This window comes from Triticum urartu, chromosome 7 (assembly GCF_003073215.2).
Source record: "Triticum urartu cultivar G1812 chromosome 7, Tu2.1, whole genome shotgun sequence".
Lineage (NCBI taxonomy): Eukaryota > Viridiplantae > Streptophyta > Magnoliopsida > Poales > Poaceae > Triticum > Triticum urartu.
In genome coordinates, this window is record NC_053028.1 from 41,946,163 (window position 1) to 41,966,505 (window position 20,343).

Sequence of the window (20,343 nt, forward strand, 5' to 3'; positions counted from 1 at the left end):
TGGTGACGTGTGTGTACACCTTGTTGTTTTTCTTGAGGGAGACTAGCTAAACACATTACGCCTTGTTGATAAGTATACCGCCTCTTAGCAAAATATAAGACATATATTTGGTTGTATTTCAAAATTTTCTAATTGTAACAAAGTTTGCAAATTTTTCGAGAAATGAAAGAAAGATTACTTTGTGGAGTCTAGTAGTCTGTTGCTTGGTTACCTACTTATAGGAAGAAAAAACTCCAAAAATTGTTAGGTTCTCTGCCATTTATTGCGTGTGTTTGCGGGGTTTGTGTGTCTTGTGTATTGTTAACAAGGAGCTAGGCAGGTGTGTGTTTGTGTGTGTTTCTCCTTTTGTGTCTCCTATTGTTAGGTTCAAGTATGTAACTTCGTGGTTGAGCATTTATAGTTTCCTCCATTTTCTTGTTCACATAAATAGCTGAAGGGGAAAAAACTCATCTGGATATTTGAAAGAAAAGGAGAAAGATACTCTTTTGAATTTCTAATCTAACTTGTATAGTAGCTATCGACTCCCCCGTTGTGGAGGAGGCGCATCAGTGTCCAGCCCAGTTTTCCTGTACTGGGCCGCGACCGTTTTGTCATCTTCTGCACGGTCACTGAGACTGCCAGTGCCACTCTAGATGAATTGGCATAGTCAGTTGACCATTAAATTCCGGTCTGCTTTTGTTGTTTCTATTGAATGTTGGATGTTTCCAGGATGAATAGACTTCACAAACACTTTCACGTCTTGGAGTGAATTTATATATATGCACAAATTCAGATCCTGTAGGTTCCAACCTGAGTTCACACAACACATGGTACGGATTGAGAGAGAAAGAGGGAGAGAGAGAGAGAGATGTCATGATTTTGATGTGCAGTACATACTCTTTTTGAACACGTCATGGGATGCTGACATGGTACGTTTAGACAGTGTCCACGCAACCTCCAGCATCTATCTAGCTAGCTGTGTCCATCATAGCCTGTAACGAGAACAAACGGAATGTTGATGTCCAACAGAGTCGTTCACTAGAGGACACATGATTAGACACAACAACAACGGGTGTGCAAAGACATGTTAGAGTATCTTTAACCGATCGCTTATATTCTTTTAGAGGAGTAAAAATTCTGTTTTTTTCTCTAAGCTACATCTTCTAACAGATCTCTCAAAAGCCTTAGAGGAGTATAATTTTCAGTTTTGCTAAAGCACATCTAGAGGTGATTTAAGTACTGCACATCTAAATCTTAGTACGTCATTAATTTTAATTGGTGCAAGCATTTTTGTTTTTTACTTTCTAATTTGATTGACTCGCTTAGATATGCAATAATTAAGACACATCTAGATATGTCCTAGACAGTAAATATAGTGGACAATAACTGGCTGGAGTAAAAATGTCGTTCACTATAGTTAGACGGATGGCTCTCGCGACTCGCGTGAAGGCCCCCTTATGGCCGTCGGTGCCCCGTCAGTCACGCCCGACGATGCCTGGATTCCCGATGGCTGCAGCCGTCTCCTCGCTGGCGCCTCATGCTCCTCTCCTGTGCCTTTGTAGCAGCTGCGGCCGCTTGACCGGCCAGGCCAATCGGGTGCTTGTGCCGGTTCCAGCCGGCACGAAACCAGTCGAGGCGTCCGCCATAGCCGACATCGTCGACCGCGTCGGCACGCTGGTCACCGTCACGACCGTCACCTCCATGCCCGTTAGCTAGCAGCCCCCACGGCGATGGAAATCCCAGCAGCCGTAGGCGCACCATCGTTGTTATTCCACACCCAGGTACCTCCTTCCGTGAGACAGTTGGACCCGACAAGGGTGTCTGCGTCCTCACGCTGCAAAACAGCACATTATGCATTGTCGTCGGCGGCGACGTTGGCCCGAACAGGGCGGCGTAGCTTCATCTTCACGCGTCCACCAAGCGCAGGGTCGCCGCAACGGAAATGGCACAGTCCCATCGTCACTCAGCCTCCAGCAACTAGGCGAGAGCACTCTGTCGACACCACGAGCGCCAGCACGGGGCGCAGCGACCATGCACGCATGACGCTCTAGACGATATCCAACGAGATTAGAGGACGTCGTCGATCGCGCATGCCGTAGTGGTGTTCGTCTGTATTTTGATTTCCGGTTTGAGCTTTTTTTCGCCCTAGGCTGAGATGGCCGAATTTCGGCCATTTTCAAAAATTTCGGCTGAAATTTGACCAAATTTCGACTGCAATTTGACTTAAATTTGACCAAAATCTATCAAATTTAAGCAATTTCGGCCTAAATATACTTTTCGCCTAAGGCCGAGATGGCCGAAATCCACTTTTTGCGGCCGAAAATCAAAACACACACAAGGCGAGGCGAAGGTGTAAATGAAAATGAGCCTTGAGCAACTGGAGCAACAACACACCCACTGCTGTCGGTGGGGTGAATTTACGCACAAATTCAGACCTTTTAGGTTCCAACTTGACTGCTCAATGACTGGTAGCTTGGGATCGGGTCTGCCGATCCAAGATGGAGGGCGGCCTCGGGGAAAGGGCCCTCGGTGCGCAAAATGACTGCCTCCTCCTCAAGCTGCTGCATCGCCTTCACTCCCGCGCACCGTCCAGATGGGCTTCTTGGGTCTGGGATCAGCTGGTGGGGCGGTCCCTCCTTGGGTCCAGCCGCTCCCCCCTTGAGGGCGAGCACTGGGCGGCCCTCATGCGGCTGCTGCCGGTGTATAGAACGCTCACCAGGGTGGAGGTCGGCGATGGGCGTGCGACGGCGAACCCACGTTATAGGTTGTGGGGGCAGCTGCCCCCACTAGTTTTTTTCATCCGCGTATGCATAGTCCTCCAAATACGTGGGTGCCCCCACTAGGCCGAATACTTTGCCCCCGCTTGCCACAATTTCTTTTGTATTTTCAGAAGCCCACGTACTCTAAACTATGAAGAAGCAGCCCACTATTTGCTGTAGCATGTAGCCCGCAGCCTGCGCTTGCATCGTTTCCTGGCTAACTCGATCGCAGTGGCCTTGCGGCTCGGTGCCTCGCTCCAGATCTCAGCGTACACACACGCACCTGACGCACGCACGAGACTACCGAAGCCCTAATCTCTCCCCTAAAGCGATCATGCAGCCGCCGGCTCACTGCGACGTTGCCCTTGCAGGCAATCGCAGCCTTGCCGTCGTCCGTCCCTCTCGGCCTTGCACAGCAAGATGCCACAAAACAGCCCCGTTTATTCTGCAACTCCGTAATTCTACATGACACCAAGGTATGCCATATAAGTCATCTAGGGTTTTTTTTGTTTGCGACTTTTTGGTTTGTTTGCAAATTCTATGATAGAAACCATGTTCGTCTCATCTATTTACGTGTATATTTTACCGATTTGGATGATCAGATCAGTTCAGCTGCTCAAGCAATTCGGTTATGATATATAGATTTAAGTTTGCAACTTTCTACCTTGAATAAAATTGACATATAGATTTAAGTTTGCAACTTTCTACTTCGGATTATCTATTATACTACTCCCTTTGTAATAAACAAATATAAGACGTTTTAAACACTTGTTTACAAAGGAGGTATATTTGAATCCTAGCACACTTCAACCGGAGCCCCAACTACCGAATTTTAGTTTACTGGGACGTTTCCTTTGCCTTATTATTCCATGAATATGAGTATATGACCATACATTCTTACTCATCGTTTCACTTTCACTTGTAAGAAGAACATTAAAAATTTCGACGCAGACCCTATGCCACTCCCTCCCCAGAGCAACTGCCCAAATCCGTTATTCCTCCCCCTCCTCCCTACCCTCTCTCTTCTCGTCACCGGCAACCCCCTCCGGCAAAAGCCCGTAGGGAGCCGGCGATGGCGAGCCTTTGTTTCCTTCGCCCAGGGGGCTGCTTGCTCGCGATTTGGTGGTAGTGTTTTGGTATACTGGCATTGACTTTGTTCTTTTTTGTTCCTCTTACTTTCTCTTTTGGTTTTCGGCCTAGTTTCTCTTTTAATAGACTGGGCCACTCTGTATTATTTCTTTTTCCTATCTATATGAAATGGCAGGAGCACCCTCCTTGCATCATAAAAAAAAATCTCTTGCCCCCTCTCGTATTTTTTCCTAGGTCCGCCCCTGCTCGTTCTGGCATGACCTCTGGCTCCCCTGTGGGGTGCTTCGAACGGCCTTCCCCGCCTTGTTCACACAGGCCGTATGCTCCGAGGTCACGGTCTGGACGGCCCGTCGCCGCGGGGTGCACGCTCTGCTGGTGCCCAGGCTCACCCTCGGGCGTCCGGGGAGTGTGCCGCGGTTCAGCTGCTGGTGTCGGAGTGCCCCGCCCGGGACGGCCCCGATGCCCGGACCGTCACGCTCTGTGCGGGCCCTGGTGGTGGGTTCTCGTCAAGAGGCGCCTACGCCCTCTCCCACTACGGCGGTGTGGGGGCGGCCGCGGCGTCATTTCTTTGGTCTTCCCGTGCTCCGTCGCGGGTCAAGTTCTTTGGGTGGCTTCTCACTCAGTCTCGCATCCATACACGGGACGTGCTCCTTCGCAAAACCATCCTCACTGCGGCGGAGGCGGGGTGCCCCTGCTGCGAGGCAGAGCTCGAGACCGCCGACCACCTCATCTTCCGGATCCCGTTCGCGGTGCAGTATTGGCGGGGGGGGGGGCTGTCCCCTGAAGCGGGCACGGTTCATGCGCTTCACTGCTTCGACGCAGGCTATCCTGCGGCTTTCGTCCTTCTCTGCTGCTGGCGGTTATGGAAGCATCGTAACGCCATCGTTTTTCAGGAGGAAACGTTGTCCCTTGCTGCTACATACAAAGCTTGTCGGGATGACGCGGTGCTTTGGCGTGGCCGGCTGAAGACCGACGACCAGCCCCACGTCGACGTTTGGTTGTCTGTTCTTAGATGAGCCTGTGAGGCTTGGTTCTTGAGGGGTGCTCTCGGCTCCCTCCTCTCTTGTAAAAAATCTGGATGTTTTGGTGGCTTCTGCCCCTTTACGTAATATATTCAGGTGGTGGAAGCCCCCCCCCCCCCCCCCCCCCCCCCCAATGAAAATTAAAAAAAAAACTTGACTGCACACATCACACAGGACAGATTGAAAGGGAGAGAGAGAGGGAGATGTCATGATTTGGATGTGCAATACATACTCTGTTTGAACAAGTCATGGGATGCCCACACGGTACGTTTAGACAGTGTCCACTCAGCCTCCAGCATCCAGCTAGATAGCCGTGTCCATCATAGCCTTTAAGGAAAACACAGGGATGTTGATGTGCCACATAGGTGGTTTGGTTACATCAGAGGACAAATTATTAGATGCAGCGACAATAACGGTGGGCAAAGACATGTCAAGAGGTGCAAAGGCGTGATAATTGCAAATGAGATGCAGGTGTTGATGTGAGGCGGCTGTAAATGTGTTGTTAAACCACTGGGCACCCAATTTTTTCACACTTCACGACTGAAAGGGCAAAACCAAGAAGAAATGGCAGCAGAGGTTTGTATACTATTATCTCTTGTTAATCAGTCTAGTGGCCTGTGTGCGTCTTGCTGTCAGAGCAATAACTGACTGCGAGTGCCTTGGATGTTGCTTGCATTAAGTTTATGATCCATCCATCTACTAGTTTATTTTGCAGGTGAAGCAACCGACCATGATAGATGCTACTGCCATTGGTACAACTGCTGCTCTGTTGTTGTTTTTACTTGACGCGCCAACAGAGTGGGCAATGTCGAACGCTCGACGATCCAAGAGAAGAGCATCATGCATCTGCACAACAAGAACGCCCTGAGCAACTTGAGCAAGAACACCCACTTCTGTAGATGGCGTGGTGTCATCTGCACAACAACACGACCGTTTCGCGTCACGGCGCTCAACCTCACCGGCCTGGGCTGCTGGGCATAACTGGCCAAATCACCTCCTCCATTGGAAACATGACCTTCCTTCGGACGCTCGATGTTTCATCCAGTAACTTGGTGGGCCCTTTACCTATCCTTGGTCGTCTCCAATAACTGGAGACACTTCGTCTGAACGACAACCATCTATATGAGAGTTTTTACGGTACCCTATACTGCTAACAGGGGAGGGAGCGGTATATTTTGTGAGGGTAGGATAGCAATAGAGATAGATTTCTGAATGAACTTTAGCGACGTCGTGGATCGGCAGATAATGGTGACGGAGAACCAAGACGGGAAGCCCGCCGCCATGTCCCACGACTCCTCCACGGTCTCCTTCAACCTCCTGCTCAGGTATTTGGACGGAGGCACCCCCCGAGCCGTCGTTCTCGACCACGACCTCCGCCTTGAGCTCGTCTTATTCGACGCACCCGAGGATCACCACCGGCACCAACGCGCTCCCTCGCCGTCTTCACTGCGTCCCTGGCCATCACGTCGCGTCCATCGAGCCTGTGCTGACCTGCCGCTCCTTCGCGCCTCTTTCCCGTCGTTTTCATCTATCGTAGCATCGTCTTGCTGAAGCCGGTGCCCTCTGTCCGCCATTGATGAGCACCTGGAGCTTGTCCCGCATGCACACACCCAGCCACGCGTGCCCGTTCGCCTCCACAGTCCACACCCGCATCAACAGCTGCCGTGCACAAGCCGCAGCACATCAGTTGCTACTCGTCCGCTCCCGCCTCCGCAGTCAGCGCGATCCGAGAGGGCAGGTCGGGGCAGCCCGCAGCCAGCAGCCAGTCGCCATCGCGGACGAGCAGCGTGCGCCAGTCCGGAAGGCATAGACGTCGGTTCGAAGGTGCTGCACCTTGCTGGCCCAGCCGGCATCGCCGCGGAGGTCGAGTCCCCGGCCGTAGGTCGAGACGGGCGGGCTGTTACTTCCCAAAATGCCATCAGGATTTGATACTGGAGGACCTGAGCGAAGGAGCGCAAGCTATACCGCTTGCCATTCTTTTGGCAAATTGGAGCAGTACTGAACGATCGCCACCATTAGATTTCATGATTGGACGGCCAATAGTTGACGCAGGGTACCATAAAAGAGCTCATCTATATGGGGTAATTCCCGATTCACTTACCAAATAACTGTTCCAGCTTGGCCAACTTAGATCTTTCTACAAACTCGCTAGTGGGTCAAATTCCTCCGACTCTAAGCTTTCTTCCAAGTCTGGCATATATCTATCTTGAATCAAAGAACCTCAAGGGGAGCATATTCCTGCTGAGCTAGGGAGGTTGCCGAAATTGCAAAGATTGCTCTTGGGTGAAAATAGGTTTTCAGGTGAATTCCCACGTGCCATCTTGAACTTTTCTTCTCTTCAATGTCTAAGCTTAGAGTTCAATATGCTAAGGAAGGCATTGCCAACTAACATTGGTGGCTTTCTGCCTTATCTGAAAGACCTAACCTTGTACGACAACATGTTTCAGGGTCACATCCCAGCTTCCCTCGGCAATGCTTCGGGGTTAGAACTCGTAGATTTATCATATAACAATTTCACCGGACGAATTCCTACTTTTGGAAAGCTTTCAAACCTGGCCTTTTCTAAACCTTGAGAATAACCAGCTTCAAATGAGGGAAAGCATAGACCGGGAATTCTTAAATGAACTAAGAAATTGTTGATCTCTGAATTGGCCATCACTGTCTGACAATCAGCTGCAGGGATTTTTTCCACAGTTCGTTGGTAACCTATCATCCAACCTGAATGAACTTCTCTTAGCTGGAAACAATTTTATCGGGGCAAGTACCCCAAAGTATCGGAAATCTTAGTGCCTTAACTAGTCTAGCACTAGCTAAAACCAATTTAAGTGGCACAATTGAAGGATGGACTGGAAACCTAAAAGGCCTACATTGGTTAGATCTCCAGTCGAACAGCTTCACCGGCCCAATCCAATCTTACTTACCAGAAGTATGTATTTTGAAATGAAAATGGATTCAAGGGCCTCATACCTACCAGATTTTGGAACCTCCAGCAGCTCAAATCCTTGGACCTTAGCTACAACAATTTCCAAGGTGGCATAACTCAGCTTGGTAACTTTATTCATCTTTAAAAAAATGGACCTTTCTTTCAACATGTTTTCTGGAGGAATACAATGAGATTGATGTCCACGTGCTCTCATTTACAAGCTCAAGGTTAGGGCATCTACAACCAGCCTTCTCAAACCCGCCTCATATATACGCCCGGGCGAGCCGCCCGGTCACAAAAATCTGACCCAGACGGGCGCCTCAAACGGGCCTCAAATGCCAGGGCTGACCGGCACCCTTCATATCCAGTCCATATATGAGGCGCATATGGGGCGCTCGGGCACGCCCGCCGACCCCGATACAGGTCGTAGCGATCCCACCTGCAGCGACCGAAACTCCTCCCTCTCCCACCTGCCCACCTGCAGTGACCGAAGCTTCTCCATCTCTCATCGGTGCAACCATATTTTAGTCCCACATCGCCGGGTGAGGTGGGCGCCGCCCAGCTTACATAGCTTCGCCAGTGGATGGCGGTAAGTTTGGTTGTTGTTGTGTAGGTCTATCAATTCTCGCATGTGTGGTCGAGATATATTTGACACTAGATTGCATTTCATTGACTGATGATTATTCATCGAGTGTCAAGTTTGTCTCGATCATATACGTTGATACCTCTACTACAATGACAGTATATTTTTATTTTGTTTTGATGCATGGACACATAGTGATTCAAAAAAGCCGACACCAATGTTACCTATGTGAAGGAAATAGACCACGACTATGAATCTTCTATGTGATAAAAATGGAAGACCGCTGCTTGCTTGAGCCTACACCATGTTGCCTTTTGTTTAGACTTGAGAGTGAACAAAGAGTAGCTGTTAAAAACTTTGTTTCTTTTACAATTCCTAGATAGATACAGAGGCCGCATACAAACTGGCTGCTCTGCATCTATCGTTTTGTACTGAATAATGCCCACACTGTACAAGGAGGATATTGCATCATTGTTTAGTGCAGAGCAAGCAATGGGCCTGAATCTATGCCATACCATCCATTATTCAGACAGACAAACAAATTGTTAAAGGACTTGTTTGCTGCTGTTGTATTGATTTTTTGGATATGTGAATTCAACTTAGAGATGGCCCAGGTCAATGAATGACTGGGAATTGCATATGCATTCATCAGTTAAGGAGTGTGTAACCACATCCAGATAAGCAATCATCAGAATGGTATGGTACTACAGACAATCAGGTATAGACAGTCTACCTGGAACAAATAATTCTTCACTGGATTATTTGTGTATTGCTTTAAAATGAAGTGATAGTTCAGAACACAAACCAAAAATAAGAAGCCAAGGAACAAATTCTTCACTGGAGTATTCCTGTATTGCTACTTTCTAGATAATTTCTGAAAGTGCATGTGAGTACCAGCAGCAGCAACTACTCTAGCATTCAGCTCTATAATTGTGTTATAGAAGCATTTAGTATTCAATTTCGTTTTAATTCAGTTTTGCTACAATCAAACAGGGATGCATTCAGCATCCAGCATCCAGTATTCAATTCCAGCATTCAGTAACTAGGGAGTATTATCAGCAACAGCCAGGGGCGGAGCCAGGATTTGGGTATAGGGGGGGGGGGGGGGGGGGCAAACAACGTTGATGAAAGAAAAGTGCTCACCGCAGAAAAATAAGTACTGTAATATTATAGTAATGTATCCGTTCAACACCATTAAAATAGGTTCTGTCAAGGGCATATCTATTTATGCGTAAGTTATTGCACATGTAAGTGCAATCAAATATAAAAAAGGAAGAAAAAAATACCCGCACAAATCTTTGCAAAAAAAAAATCAATGTCATAGATCTTAGGTGTGCAATACTTAGAGCATGTCTAGATGTGCTTTAGCAAAACTGACTAAAATATAGTTACCTTTATATTGGTTTAAATTTCCCCTACAATTGTCAATGAGATCAAAAATATTAAAGATTTCACGAGTAGTTAACCCAGTTGCTAGCAATTTCCTATCAGTGTAGGTTATCTTGTAATTTTGAAGCAACTCATCTCTACTGAACTGGGATAAGTAAAAAATGCACATTAGCCTCGTCAACAGTATTACTAGGTTGAGAACTCAAAACAACATATTTTAAAAAAGAATTACTCCCTACATCCACGAATAAGTGTATATCTAGCTTTTGTCTTAAGTAGTTAAGCCGGCAGCGCCATTCGCGTCAGGTCACAAGTTAATTACGCTGGGGGGTTGACTTGTTTTGGGTAACGCTAGGGGCCAAGTACTAGAGTCTATGGCCATGGCCCACGAGTGGGCTTTTTTATGGACCTTTTCCCCAAAATTCTTCATAATCTTCCTTTGGGTTAAGGGGGGCCAAAGTACGTTTATTCCTCATTCTTGTCCCTAATTACTCGTAGCCTCTGAATAAATCGTCGATCGTTAGGGGGGGCTAGGCCCCTGCTCGCCCCCCCTTGGCTCCGCCACTGGCAACAGCAGCAACGGAGGCGGGGGCAGGCGCGACTGTCGGAGTAGGGCCAGCGTGGAGAGGAAGACCCTGGGCTTGTAGGAGAGGTTGAGCAGGGCCAACGCGGCGATCAAGACCCTGAGCCTGAGCGGCAACGAAGACCCAGCGCCACGACGGCAGGCAGAATTGTCCGTGGCGACGGCGGCCAAGGCGGACAAAATCGAGTACCTGGTCGTCAATTTACTGCTTCTCGGCATGATTCAGAGGGAGGTGACGAAGAGGAGTAACTGTAGGAGCAATCCTGTCGCTTAGGTAGGCGAGGGCACAACCATGGCGGCTGCGCAGGTCGCCTCCGTGGAGGTCCTGCGCGTCTCCTCCGCGACGACACATGTCATGTCCTGCACAGGCGGCTGGATCCTGCGACGTACGGAGTCTCTCACTGGGTGCTGAGGAGAACGGTGGATGGTGGCTGGAGCCGGCGACGCGCGAGCGCGGGGGAGAACTGTGGAAGGACACGGGGACGTTTTTTCAAATGATTCGGAAGTATCAGGACGCGTTTGCAAAATACATAGTGTACAGAGCGCATGATGAGTATTTTGGATCGGAGGGAGTAGTATATAAGAGCATCTACAGCTGGAGGTTGCAAATTTGGACCCTCAAACGCTCGCGGACACACCCGCGGACAGGGTGTCTATGCAAAAATGCCAGGGCCCCATCTGTCACAATCAAGGTTAAAATGCCCAAAACGATCGATCAGTGTTTTTTGCAAATGATTAGGACAAAAATCAGTGTTTTCTGGCACAAATTCGTAGAAGAGTCTTTTCTGCAATCCTATGCTTCAATGTGGTGGTTTTCTGCAATTCACTCTAATAAAGGAGAATGATCCCTGCATGCAGGAGTTCGACTACTCAAGGATGAACCGCCTACCCAACATATAACTGATGAAGTAGAATCACATGAAAAAAAATTGTTATTACCAATGCACTAGCACACTTGATGTACACCATGATTTGAAATAATATCAGCAACACAACACAGAAGAAGACAATGCATTTAATCAACTAGCATAAACAACATACTAATACCGAAACCCTGGGAATTGAACCAACTGCTATGAAAGGACCTGTTGTTACATTCTCATTCTCATTCTTCACCCAGTAATTTTCCGCCAGACGAATGACCAGTAACAAATGTAAAAACAAAAAAATGGCTCCCACTTGAGGACACCAGCTAAAAAATGGGATGTACCCTCTAACTCGACCGCCTGCTCGCTTCAAGGCTAACTAAAACCCTGGTAAAACCAAGAGGTTAGCGAACCCCTTGGTCAAAATTGCAACCTTTTGCAGCAGCGCCAGCCGATTGTTGCGGATCCTCTCGACTTCCTGGTAGGCCATCATCGAACAAGTTAAATTAGCAAAGGTATAGAGATGTGCATACATACACTGTCAAGTGGTAAAATGAAATGAATCGTGCTAGATCTTAAAGCACATAGATTTCCATTATTGATCACTACTGACACAAGTTTTTTGGACAAAGACTATTGACACAAGTGCATGTGAGATTGTTCGAATGCTAATGTTTCTTTTTTTTAGAACGAGGTCGAAACCATGCTAATGTTGTGACGCCTTTGCATTATTGTGATGCACACATCCATTAATGTTGCTGATGAGACCCATTTCCATTGTTGATGATGGTGACTACATTTTAATTATTGATCAGTAGCCAATGTGAGAATGTAATCGAGGTAGTAATGCTAACGACAGCTCCCGCTCATATTGGTTGACTTATAACGCTTGGTCAATAATGAACACTTGACCATTCACTAAACATATCTTGTTCTACTCTCACACGCTATCAGCGTGCTCTGACCGGTGCCATTCACCAATGTCATAAGATATCAAGCCAAGTCTTCCCCGCGTTCCTCACTTATAGTGTTTAACTTATCAAGTATACATCTTGTTACATACACACACATAGTATTTGTTGGAGGAGTCGGCATGGATCGCTGTATAAGTAACGTTGCCAACTCGTTTGAATATCCACAAATTCGCAGGAACAAGTAATATAGAGGAAGTAGTCAACATCACAAACAGAACGCTAGCAAATTTTTTCGGCAACTCCAATAATTTGTTGGACAGAAAGTGCTGTTTCGTTCAAATTGATCATGCTTTTATACACGATCCATTCTTGATAGATGATTGACAACATTGATAGCTTGGTTCATTCAGAAACCAAAAGAAAAAATAAACTCTGTAAAATGCAAAAACATATAACGTTGCCAACAATATACAGATAGATGATCCTATAACTGTAATTGTAACTGAATGGAGGACCTGGTAAAGTTTTATGAAATTCATCATGTCAAAGTCGACCGAGACCAAATATATGACATCATACATTATGTTAAATTGTGATCCAAATTCTACGTGTTGGACTAGACATAGTATAACCGGTGTGTGCGTTGCATTGACGTCGACGCGTACGAGTATAACTCGTTTACTTGTCCTCCAAGGACTCTTATGTATTGCCCTCATATACACCCCATATAGTCACACCTAAAGATGGTATGTCGTTTCGTGCTTGTAATACTCCTCCGTCATATTTTGTGTCTCGTTTGATCTCGTTTTATCTAACAAGTGGTATACAGAGCCAAGTTTCAGATATGATATTGAGATTGGGAAGATTAGAGTTATCTGTAAACGCAGCCGCTGTGTTGTCCGATCTGCCGAGATTGACTGGATTTTGAGCTGCAGCGACCGCACCACAGCAGTAAGCCGAGACAGACAGAAAAATTCCCGCTGTGCACCGCCGCAGATCCTTTCTCTGAGATCGATCGGATGCAAGCTTCAAGTCTCGAAGCAGCTATCTTCTCATCCGCCAGGTAGCCGTGTTCTGGCAAAAATTACTGTTCTGACCTGTGGACGAAACAATATCCCAAAATGAACTATTGGCAAAAAAAAATCACCCGACTGTCCCTTTTGTGTAGTGTCCGACAGCTAGGCATCACACTATACTGTGCAACGGCTGATTGACAGGTGCTACATGCCTGGCCATCGTCGCACACCGGTGATACGTCTCCAACGTATCTATTTTTCCAAACACTTCTGCCCTTGTTTTGAACTCTAATTTGCATGATTTGAATGGAACTAACCCGGACTAACGCTGTTTTCAGCAGAATTGCCATGGTATTATTTTTGTGCAGAAATAAAAGTTCTCGGAATGACCTGAAACTTCATGGAGAATATTTTTGGAATATATATAAAAAGTACTGGCAAAAGAATCAACACCAGGGGGTCCACACCCTGTCCATGAGGGTGGAGGGCGTGCCCACCCCCCTGGGGCGCGCCCCCTGTCTCGTGGGCCCCCTGAGGCTCCACCGACCTCAACTTCAACTCCATATATTCACGTTCGGGGAGAAATAATCAGAGAGAAGGATTCATCGCGTTTTACAATACGGAGCCGCCGCCAAGCCCTCTCTCTCGGGAGGGCTGATCTGGAGCCCGTTCGGGGCTCCGGAGAGGGGAATCTGTCGCCGTCGTCATCATCAACCTTTCTCAATCACCAATTTCATGATGCTCACCGCCGTGCGTGAGTAATTTCATCGTAAGCTTGCTGGACGTGATGGGTTGGATGAGATTTATCATGTAATCAAGTTAGTTTTGTTAGAGTTTGATCCTAGTATCCATTATGTTTAGAGATTGATGTTGCTATGACTTTGCTATGCTTAATGCTTGTCACTAGGGCCCGAGTGCCATGAATTCAGAACTGAACCTATTACGTTTTCTTGAATATATGTGAGTTTTTATCCTATCTTGCAAGTCAATAGTCACCTACTATGTGTTATGATCCGGCAACCCCGAAGTGACAATAATCGGGACCACTTCCGGTGATGACCGTAGTTTGAAGAGTTCATGTATTCACTAAGTGTTAATGCTTTGGTCCGGTACTCTATTGAAAGGAGGCCTTAATATCCCGTGGCCGCCTAATTAATTAGGTAGTTGCTTGTTTAGTTTGGATAGGAGAGTCCGTTTCAGATTTTGCTGGGATTGAGTCGGTTGAGAACCGGTGCCTGCGCGCACCATATAAATAAAGGCTATGGCCGTGTAACAGGGCAGATTTTGTTTTTAGTCGTGAGTTGAATAAAGCTACAGAAAACGTCCCATGTCGGGGGACACCAAATATCTTCGTTGCTAATCCATGGGGATCTTGTTGCTGCTGTGCGTGGAGTCGAGCTAATCTACTCAACCCTGGTTTTTGATTTTACGGTCTTGCATGTTTGCTCGATCGGAATTTCTTGTGCTGCTGGCACTGCTGCCAGTATCGTGAAAGATCGGGCCGACGAACAACTCGCATCTAGTCGGGTCCTTATCAGTACAGGATATGCTAGCAAGGTCTGGCATGGCCACCGTACACATAGCCCCCGTCATTGGCTTCTTCGTCCTGGAGGACCATGGCATGTGCCAGTTGCTGTTAGTGCACCAGCACTTCGCTGGCGACACGCTGAAGGACCCTGACGCGTGCGTTGCTGCTTTCGCCGTTGTACTGTTTATGGCTGCGACGGGCCGACGGCTCACTCTCGTGCCTTCCGGCGTCGATGGTCGACGCGCAGAAGCTGATGACCACAACCTCCACGTCCCACCGCCGCCACCATGGTCAGCACATCCGTCTCTTGCCATCGTTGCCGATGCCATGTTCACCACGACCTCTCCATAGCCGGTCCTCTCGGTCCGGCCGCGGCTTCGCCGCTGCCAGTCCGGTCCCCGAAAACAGGACCGTCAGACTGGTCGGTCTGGTCCGGCGTGGTCCGCGGGCGGCCGATCCAAGTGGTGGCTCGATCAGGGACCGGACCGGCCCTGACCGTGTCCACCCTGAGGTGAGAGGTTAAGGGTAGCGAGTTTGCCGTGTTGCCCTGCTGCAGACGACAGAGGTGGGTGGCTGGGAGAAAGAAGCGTCCATGAATAGAAAGGGAAGAAAAAAGAAGAAGAAATCAAGTGTACAGGTAAGGGGAAAAGTATGCATGGGGACAAGAAAAATGAGTGGCGGAGGATGACAAGGCAGAAAAATCAAAAAGGGAAGACGCGGAGCGCAGGATCGCTGATGTGTCCCTTTTAGTGATCCAGTAACATAGAGCAAAAAAGTTTCTCCTCTTTTTTCTCAGAAGTGGAATTTTGACTTGCTCCTGTCTAAGATAAGTCGATTTTTCTACTGGGCTTGATGCTTCTTATACATTACCTGTTATTTTATGTAGAGTTTTTTTTGCTTTGCTTTTTTTTAAAGGTAATATCAATGAAACTGATTCATCCCTTCTTACAAAACTCCTTTTTATGGATAAACTTCCACCATTATGCTTATTTTTGGATATTCTAAAAAATCTCTGTTTACGTGTAAATTGTGGGTAAATTTTGTCAACATTTGATTTTTTTACTCCTTATTAATGGTAAATTGATGCCCCTAATCCAATCCTACTTACAAAACTCCCTTTTTGCGGAACTTTCACTATTAAATATGTATTCTTGCATTTTGTTATAAAACACAATTTCCGTGCAAATTACGTGCAAAATTTTGTCCTTATTATATTTTTTTATATTTTCCTTTTTAAGAGTAATACAAGGGACACTAATTTATTCTTCCTTAGAAAACTCTAATTTTTTTGTTTTTATTCATATATTATATATGGGGACACTACCACAATTATTAGAATTTCAGATGACCACTTTTTCTTCTTTTGGTTATCGGGTTTACAACTCATAGTAATTGAAAGCATGGTAGTTAAAACCGTTAGCTGGTCTAATAGTTTGCCACACCAGCTGTTTTGGCCAAACATTCCTTAGCTTAGGTGCTTAAACTGTTAGCCATATTTTTTATGTGCATGACATGTGAGTCTTATTTTTCACAACAAGAATCTTACTTAGTGAACCAAACATGGATATATACATCAGCTATTTTATTAGGGGCCTTGTTTCATGCATGCATGACGCTGGTCACGTTAATGATGTTCACGTTAGTGGTGACTGAAACAAAATATGGATCAGTCGAGTGACCCAAATTTCGTATTTTAGTCAAACTGACTGGTAGCCGGTCTCTATCCTACGACCCTGTGTGCCATATCCATTGAACCGTTTATGCACGCGCGCTGAATAAGAATTTTCCCGCCCACGACTATCATACGACCATGCTCATCATGCAGCTTATAAATCAAGGAGGCACACGCTGCTTCCTCTGCACGATAGCACGAAGCCGAGAGGCGATCATGGCAGCGCTGCCCCGCTTTCGCTTTGGTCTCCTCCGCCTCGCCACCTTGGTTGCCGTGCTGGTGCAACAAGCCCGTCTGCTGCCAGTGGCCATGGCGCAAACCAATAACCTGACCGCGGGAGACGCCTTAACGCCGCCCCGGTATATCACCAGCCCGTCCGGCGGCTTCGCCTTTGGCTTCCGCGCCCTCGACTCCGACCCGACCAAGTTCCTCCTCGCCACATGGTTCCGCTTTGCGGACGACGCCAACTCCTCCCAGCCGCAGCCGCAGTCCGTTTTGTGGTTCCTGAAAAAGACGGCCATGGGCACCGCAGTCGTCGCCACCGCGACGTCCGTCCTCAACATCACGGGCGACGGCCGCCTCAAGGTCACAGACCGCGGCGACCAAGAGCTGTGGAGCGCCCTGACTCCCAGCATGCAGCGCGGGTCCGTCCTCGCGCTGAGCGACTCCGGCAACGTCCAGTTCCTCGGCGACGGCGACATCGTGCTCTGGGAGAGCTTCCGGAACCCGACGGACACGCTGCTCCCAGGGCAGCCCTTGTCCTCGAGTTACTCGCCCGGGGGACTCCTGGTCTCCAAGCGCACGGACGCGGAGTTCGCAACGGGACGGTTCAGCCTGGCAGTCCAGCCTGACGGCAACGTTGTCCTCTACATCGACCTCTTCACCGCTGACTACAGAACGACCAACGCCTACTGGGCTACGCGCACCTACGGCCCCAATGGCAACACGACCGTCACCTTCGACAACCAGGGCTTCCTCAACTACACGCTTCGAGATGGCAGCGTTCACGGTTTGATTTTGCCGAAAGGTTCCAACGGCGGCAACTACTTGCAGTTGGCGAGGATGGACCCTGACGGCATCGTCCGCACCCCTACACCCTGTTAGAATTAATGGGCTAGGCCCATAGCAATTTCTGAAATCTCAAAGCCCATGTGTAAAATGACAAGTGGTGGTGCTAAGTTTAGTCCCACCTTGGAAGTTGAAGAAGAGTTGGATCTCTTTATATAGTGGGTTCTCTCTACCACTCTAAGTGATGTGTGAGAAGAGAAAGGGAAAACCACACGCGCTTGCTTGCTCGCCGTGCCGTGCCGTGGCGAGGCGAGGCAAGGCGTACGTGAATGGTCCGCCGAAATCCGTCCTTTTGCCGTTTTATTTTTATGTCTTGGCAGACAAGTTTTTGATTTCTTGTCCGGTAAGTATACGAATTAGAAACAGAGTCGGTTTGGGATTGTGGTCGCGACATAATACCGCCTCTGGTCCTATCGGCTGCGGCCAGAGATACACCGAAAAACACCTAGGGTTTTGCTCCATCTCACAACTTGCGCCGCCATCGTAGTCTACTCCATCCCAAACGCCGGCGTGCATCGGCGCGTGGGAGAGCAGGTCTCCGAAACCGTTCGTCTTTGCGATCCTGCATCGGGAGAGGACGAATTAGGTTTTTGGGAAGCGCTGTGCGCGACTGCTCAAATTCGTCATCACGGGTCGTCTTCCGTCCAAGTCGGGCGGTGCTACTCATCGTCGTATTCATCGCCGCCAGCAGCAGATCGTCGCCAACATCGTCATCAACACTGCCGCACCCTTAATAGCTAACGATCAGTACGTCCAACATCCTCTGTTCATGTCTGTTTCTACAGCTACTGTTACGTATTTGCTGCTGTTATGCATGTCTTGCTGTTCTTTTAGTTTGCTAGATTTTTGCATGCTAGTATCTCTTCTAGTCATGAATTATTTACTGGAATTAATCATGAACTTGCCTAATTTTCTAACACACCCGCCCTAGATACGGTAGCGGGGGCACGCCTTGGACAGTGTCGGGAGCACTCCCCGGTGACGGAGGCTGCAACAGGGTAACATCCTCGAAGCAAGGCTTGTGCGGCCCGGGGTCTTACTGCGTGCAGACGATAGAGAGGCTCAGCTGCCTGTGCCCCACTGGGTACACCTACATCGACGCGCAACACGCCAATATTGGCTGCACGCCGGAGTTGGACCCGTCAGCGAGGAGAAAGATACTACGTCGCTACAAGATCGTCACCATTTGCATGTCCTGTCTCCTGTTTGTCACCATCGGCGGCCTCGTGGCACAACATTACCTCGTCAGGAACAGTGATAGCCGGCGGCCGTTGAACTCTGGTGTGAGAGTATTCAGCTGGAAGGAGCTCTACCAAGCCACCAATGGCTTCGACAACCTGCTGGGCAAAGGGAGCTTCGGGGAGGTCTACAAAGGGACAATAAGATCGCCGCAGCCGCATCTCATCGCGGTGAAGAAGCTCATCGACTCCAACGAGTACAGCGAGCAGGAGTTCACGAACGAGGTGCAGTCCATCGGGCAGATCCACCACCGGAACCTGGTCCGTATGATCGGCTACTGCAAAGAAGGCAGACACCGGATGTTGGTCTTTGAGTTCATGCCGGGAGGGTCGCTTCGTAGCGTCCTCTTCGTCGACCAAGAGAGGCGGCCCCCGTGGAGCTGGTGTGTTGAGGCCGCCCTCGCCATCGCCCGGGGGCTCGAGTACCTCCACGACGGCTGCAGCGCACCTATCATCCACTGTGACATCAAGCCCGACAACATATTGCTGGACGACCGTGGCGTCCCGAGGATCACCGACTTCGGGATATCGAAGCTGCTGGGGAGCCAGCAAGTGCACACCACGGTGACCAACGTCAGGGGCACCAGAGGGTACATCGCGCCCGAGTGGCTCCACAGCGATGCACGTGTGGACACCAAGGCGGACGTGTGCAGCTTCGGCGTCGTGCTGCTAGAGATGATTTGTTGCCGTAGGTGCCAGGAGCGCGTGGTGCATGACAGGTTGTCAGCGGGCGCGGGAGATGACGATGAGACAGTCACGCTGTTCGGTTGGGCGGCGCAGCTGGTGATAGCACGGAGGACGGAGCTGATGTTGGACGGCGACCCGGACGTTGAGACCGTGGAGGACAAGAAGAGGGTGGAGCAGTTTGCGCGCGTGGCGCTGTGGTGCATGGAGCCCAATCCGCTGCTGCGGCCAACCATGCACCAGGTGGTGCAAATGCTGGAGACCAGGAATCAGGATCAGGTTCACGCACTTCCTGACCCTCCGAACTGTTACATAGAATCCTCACCTTTGATTCCTCAGCTCAAGATTGAATGAGGTGTGGATCATAGTCCTTACTGTTTTTATTGAACGATACATATTTATTGATCTAAATGATGTTCCCAACTCATATGCACCAGAGGTAGGTACATTAATTGGAAGGTATGTAGGTAGGTCTCACCTGCTTGGCTGTTAAACTACGGGAGTTTCTCCGCGCAAATGACCCCCCCCCCCCCCCCCAATCTACCCTATTGCACATTCAATCCACCTCAACCCATGGCCGTCCGCCCCCGCAAGAGGAGCCTCCATCATCCCCGTGCCATCACCTGCAGAAGATAGGAGACGTATGGCTGAGATATTTTGGGGTAGAATCATGCAGGAAAGGTTTCACGTAAAAAAAAAGTAGGAATGAATTGAGATATGGAGGCATGCCCTCCGATCTTGATCAAACAAACCTAGATCAGTTTCTTTCGGTATGTTGTGTGTTGATCCATCGGTGTTGTTAGGGTCCACCTGATAGTTGGGTTCTCATATTTCTAGCCTATTTATCTTACACATTCTCTTTCTGGTTAGCCGCTAACCAAAAAGCACTCTTTGTAGATTAGATAGATGAGAATCAGCACCGAGCTGTTTTCCGTCGAAAAAGTAAGTATTGGAAGCTAGTATAGCATTGCCGTGTCATGTGAAACATGCAACGCAGCCATCCACAAATCAGTATGCACATGCCTCTGAC

General features: G+C 48.6%; 1 protein-coding gene across 1 annotated transcript; it reads left to right on the top strand.

Annotated features, from left to right (window-relative positions):
- The first annotated feature begins 16,504 nt into the window (after positions 1 to 16,504).
- On the top strand, positions 16,505 to 18,515 carry LOC125521359 (G-type lectin S-receptor-like serine/threonine-protein kinase LECRK1). The gene is made up of 2 exons (XM_048686423.1): positions 16,505 to 17,419; positions 18,314 to 18,515. Exons 1-2 carry the CDS (start codon positions 16,540 to 16,542, stop codon positions 18,391 to 18,393), a joined length of 960 nt encoding a protein of 319 aa, XP_048542380.1. The 5' UTR covers positions 16,505 to 16,539; the 3' UTR covers positions 18,394 to 18,515.
- Positions 18,516 to 20,343: the final 1,828 nt, after the last annotated feature.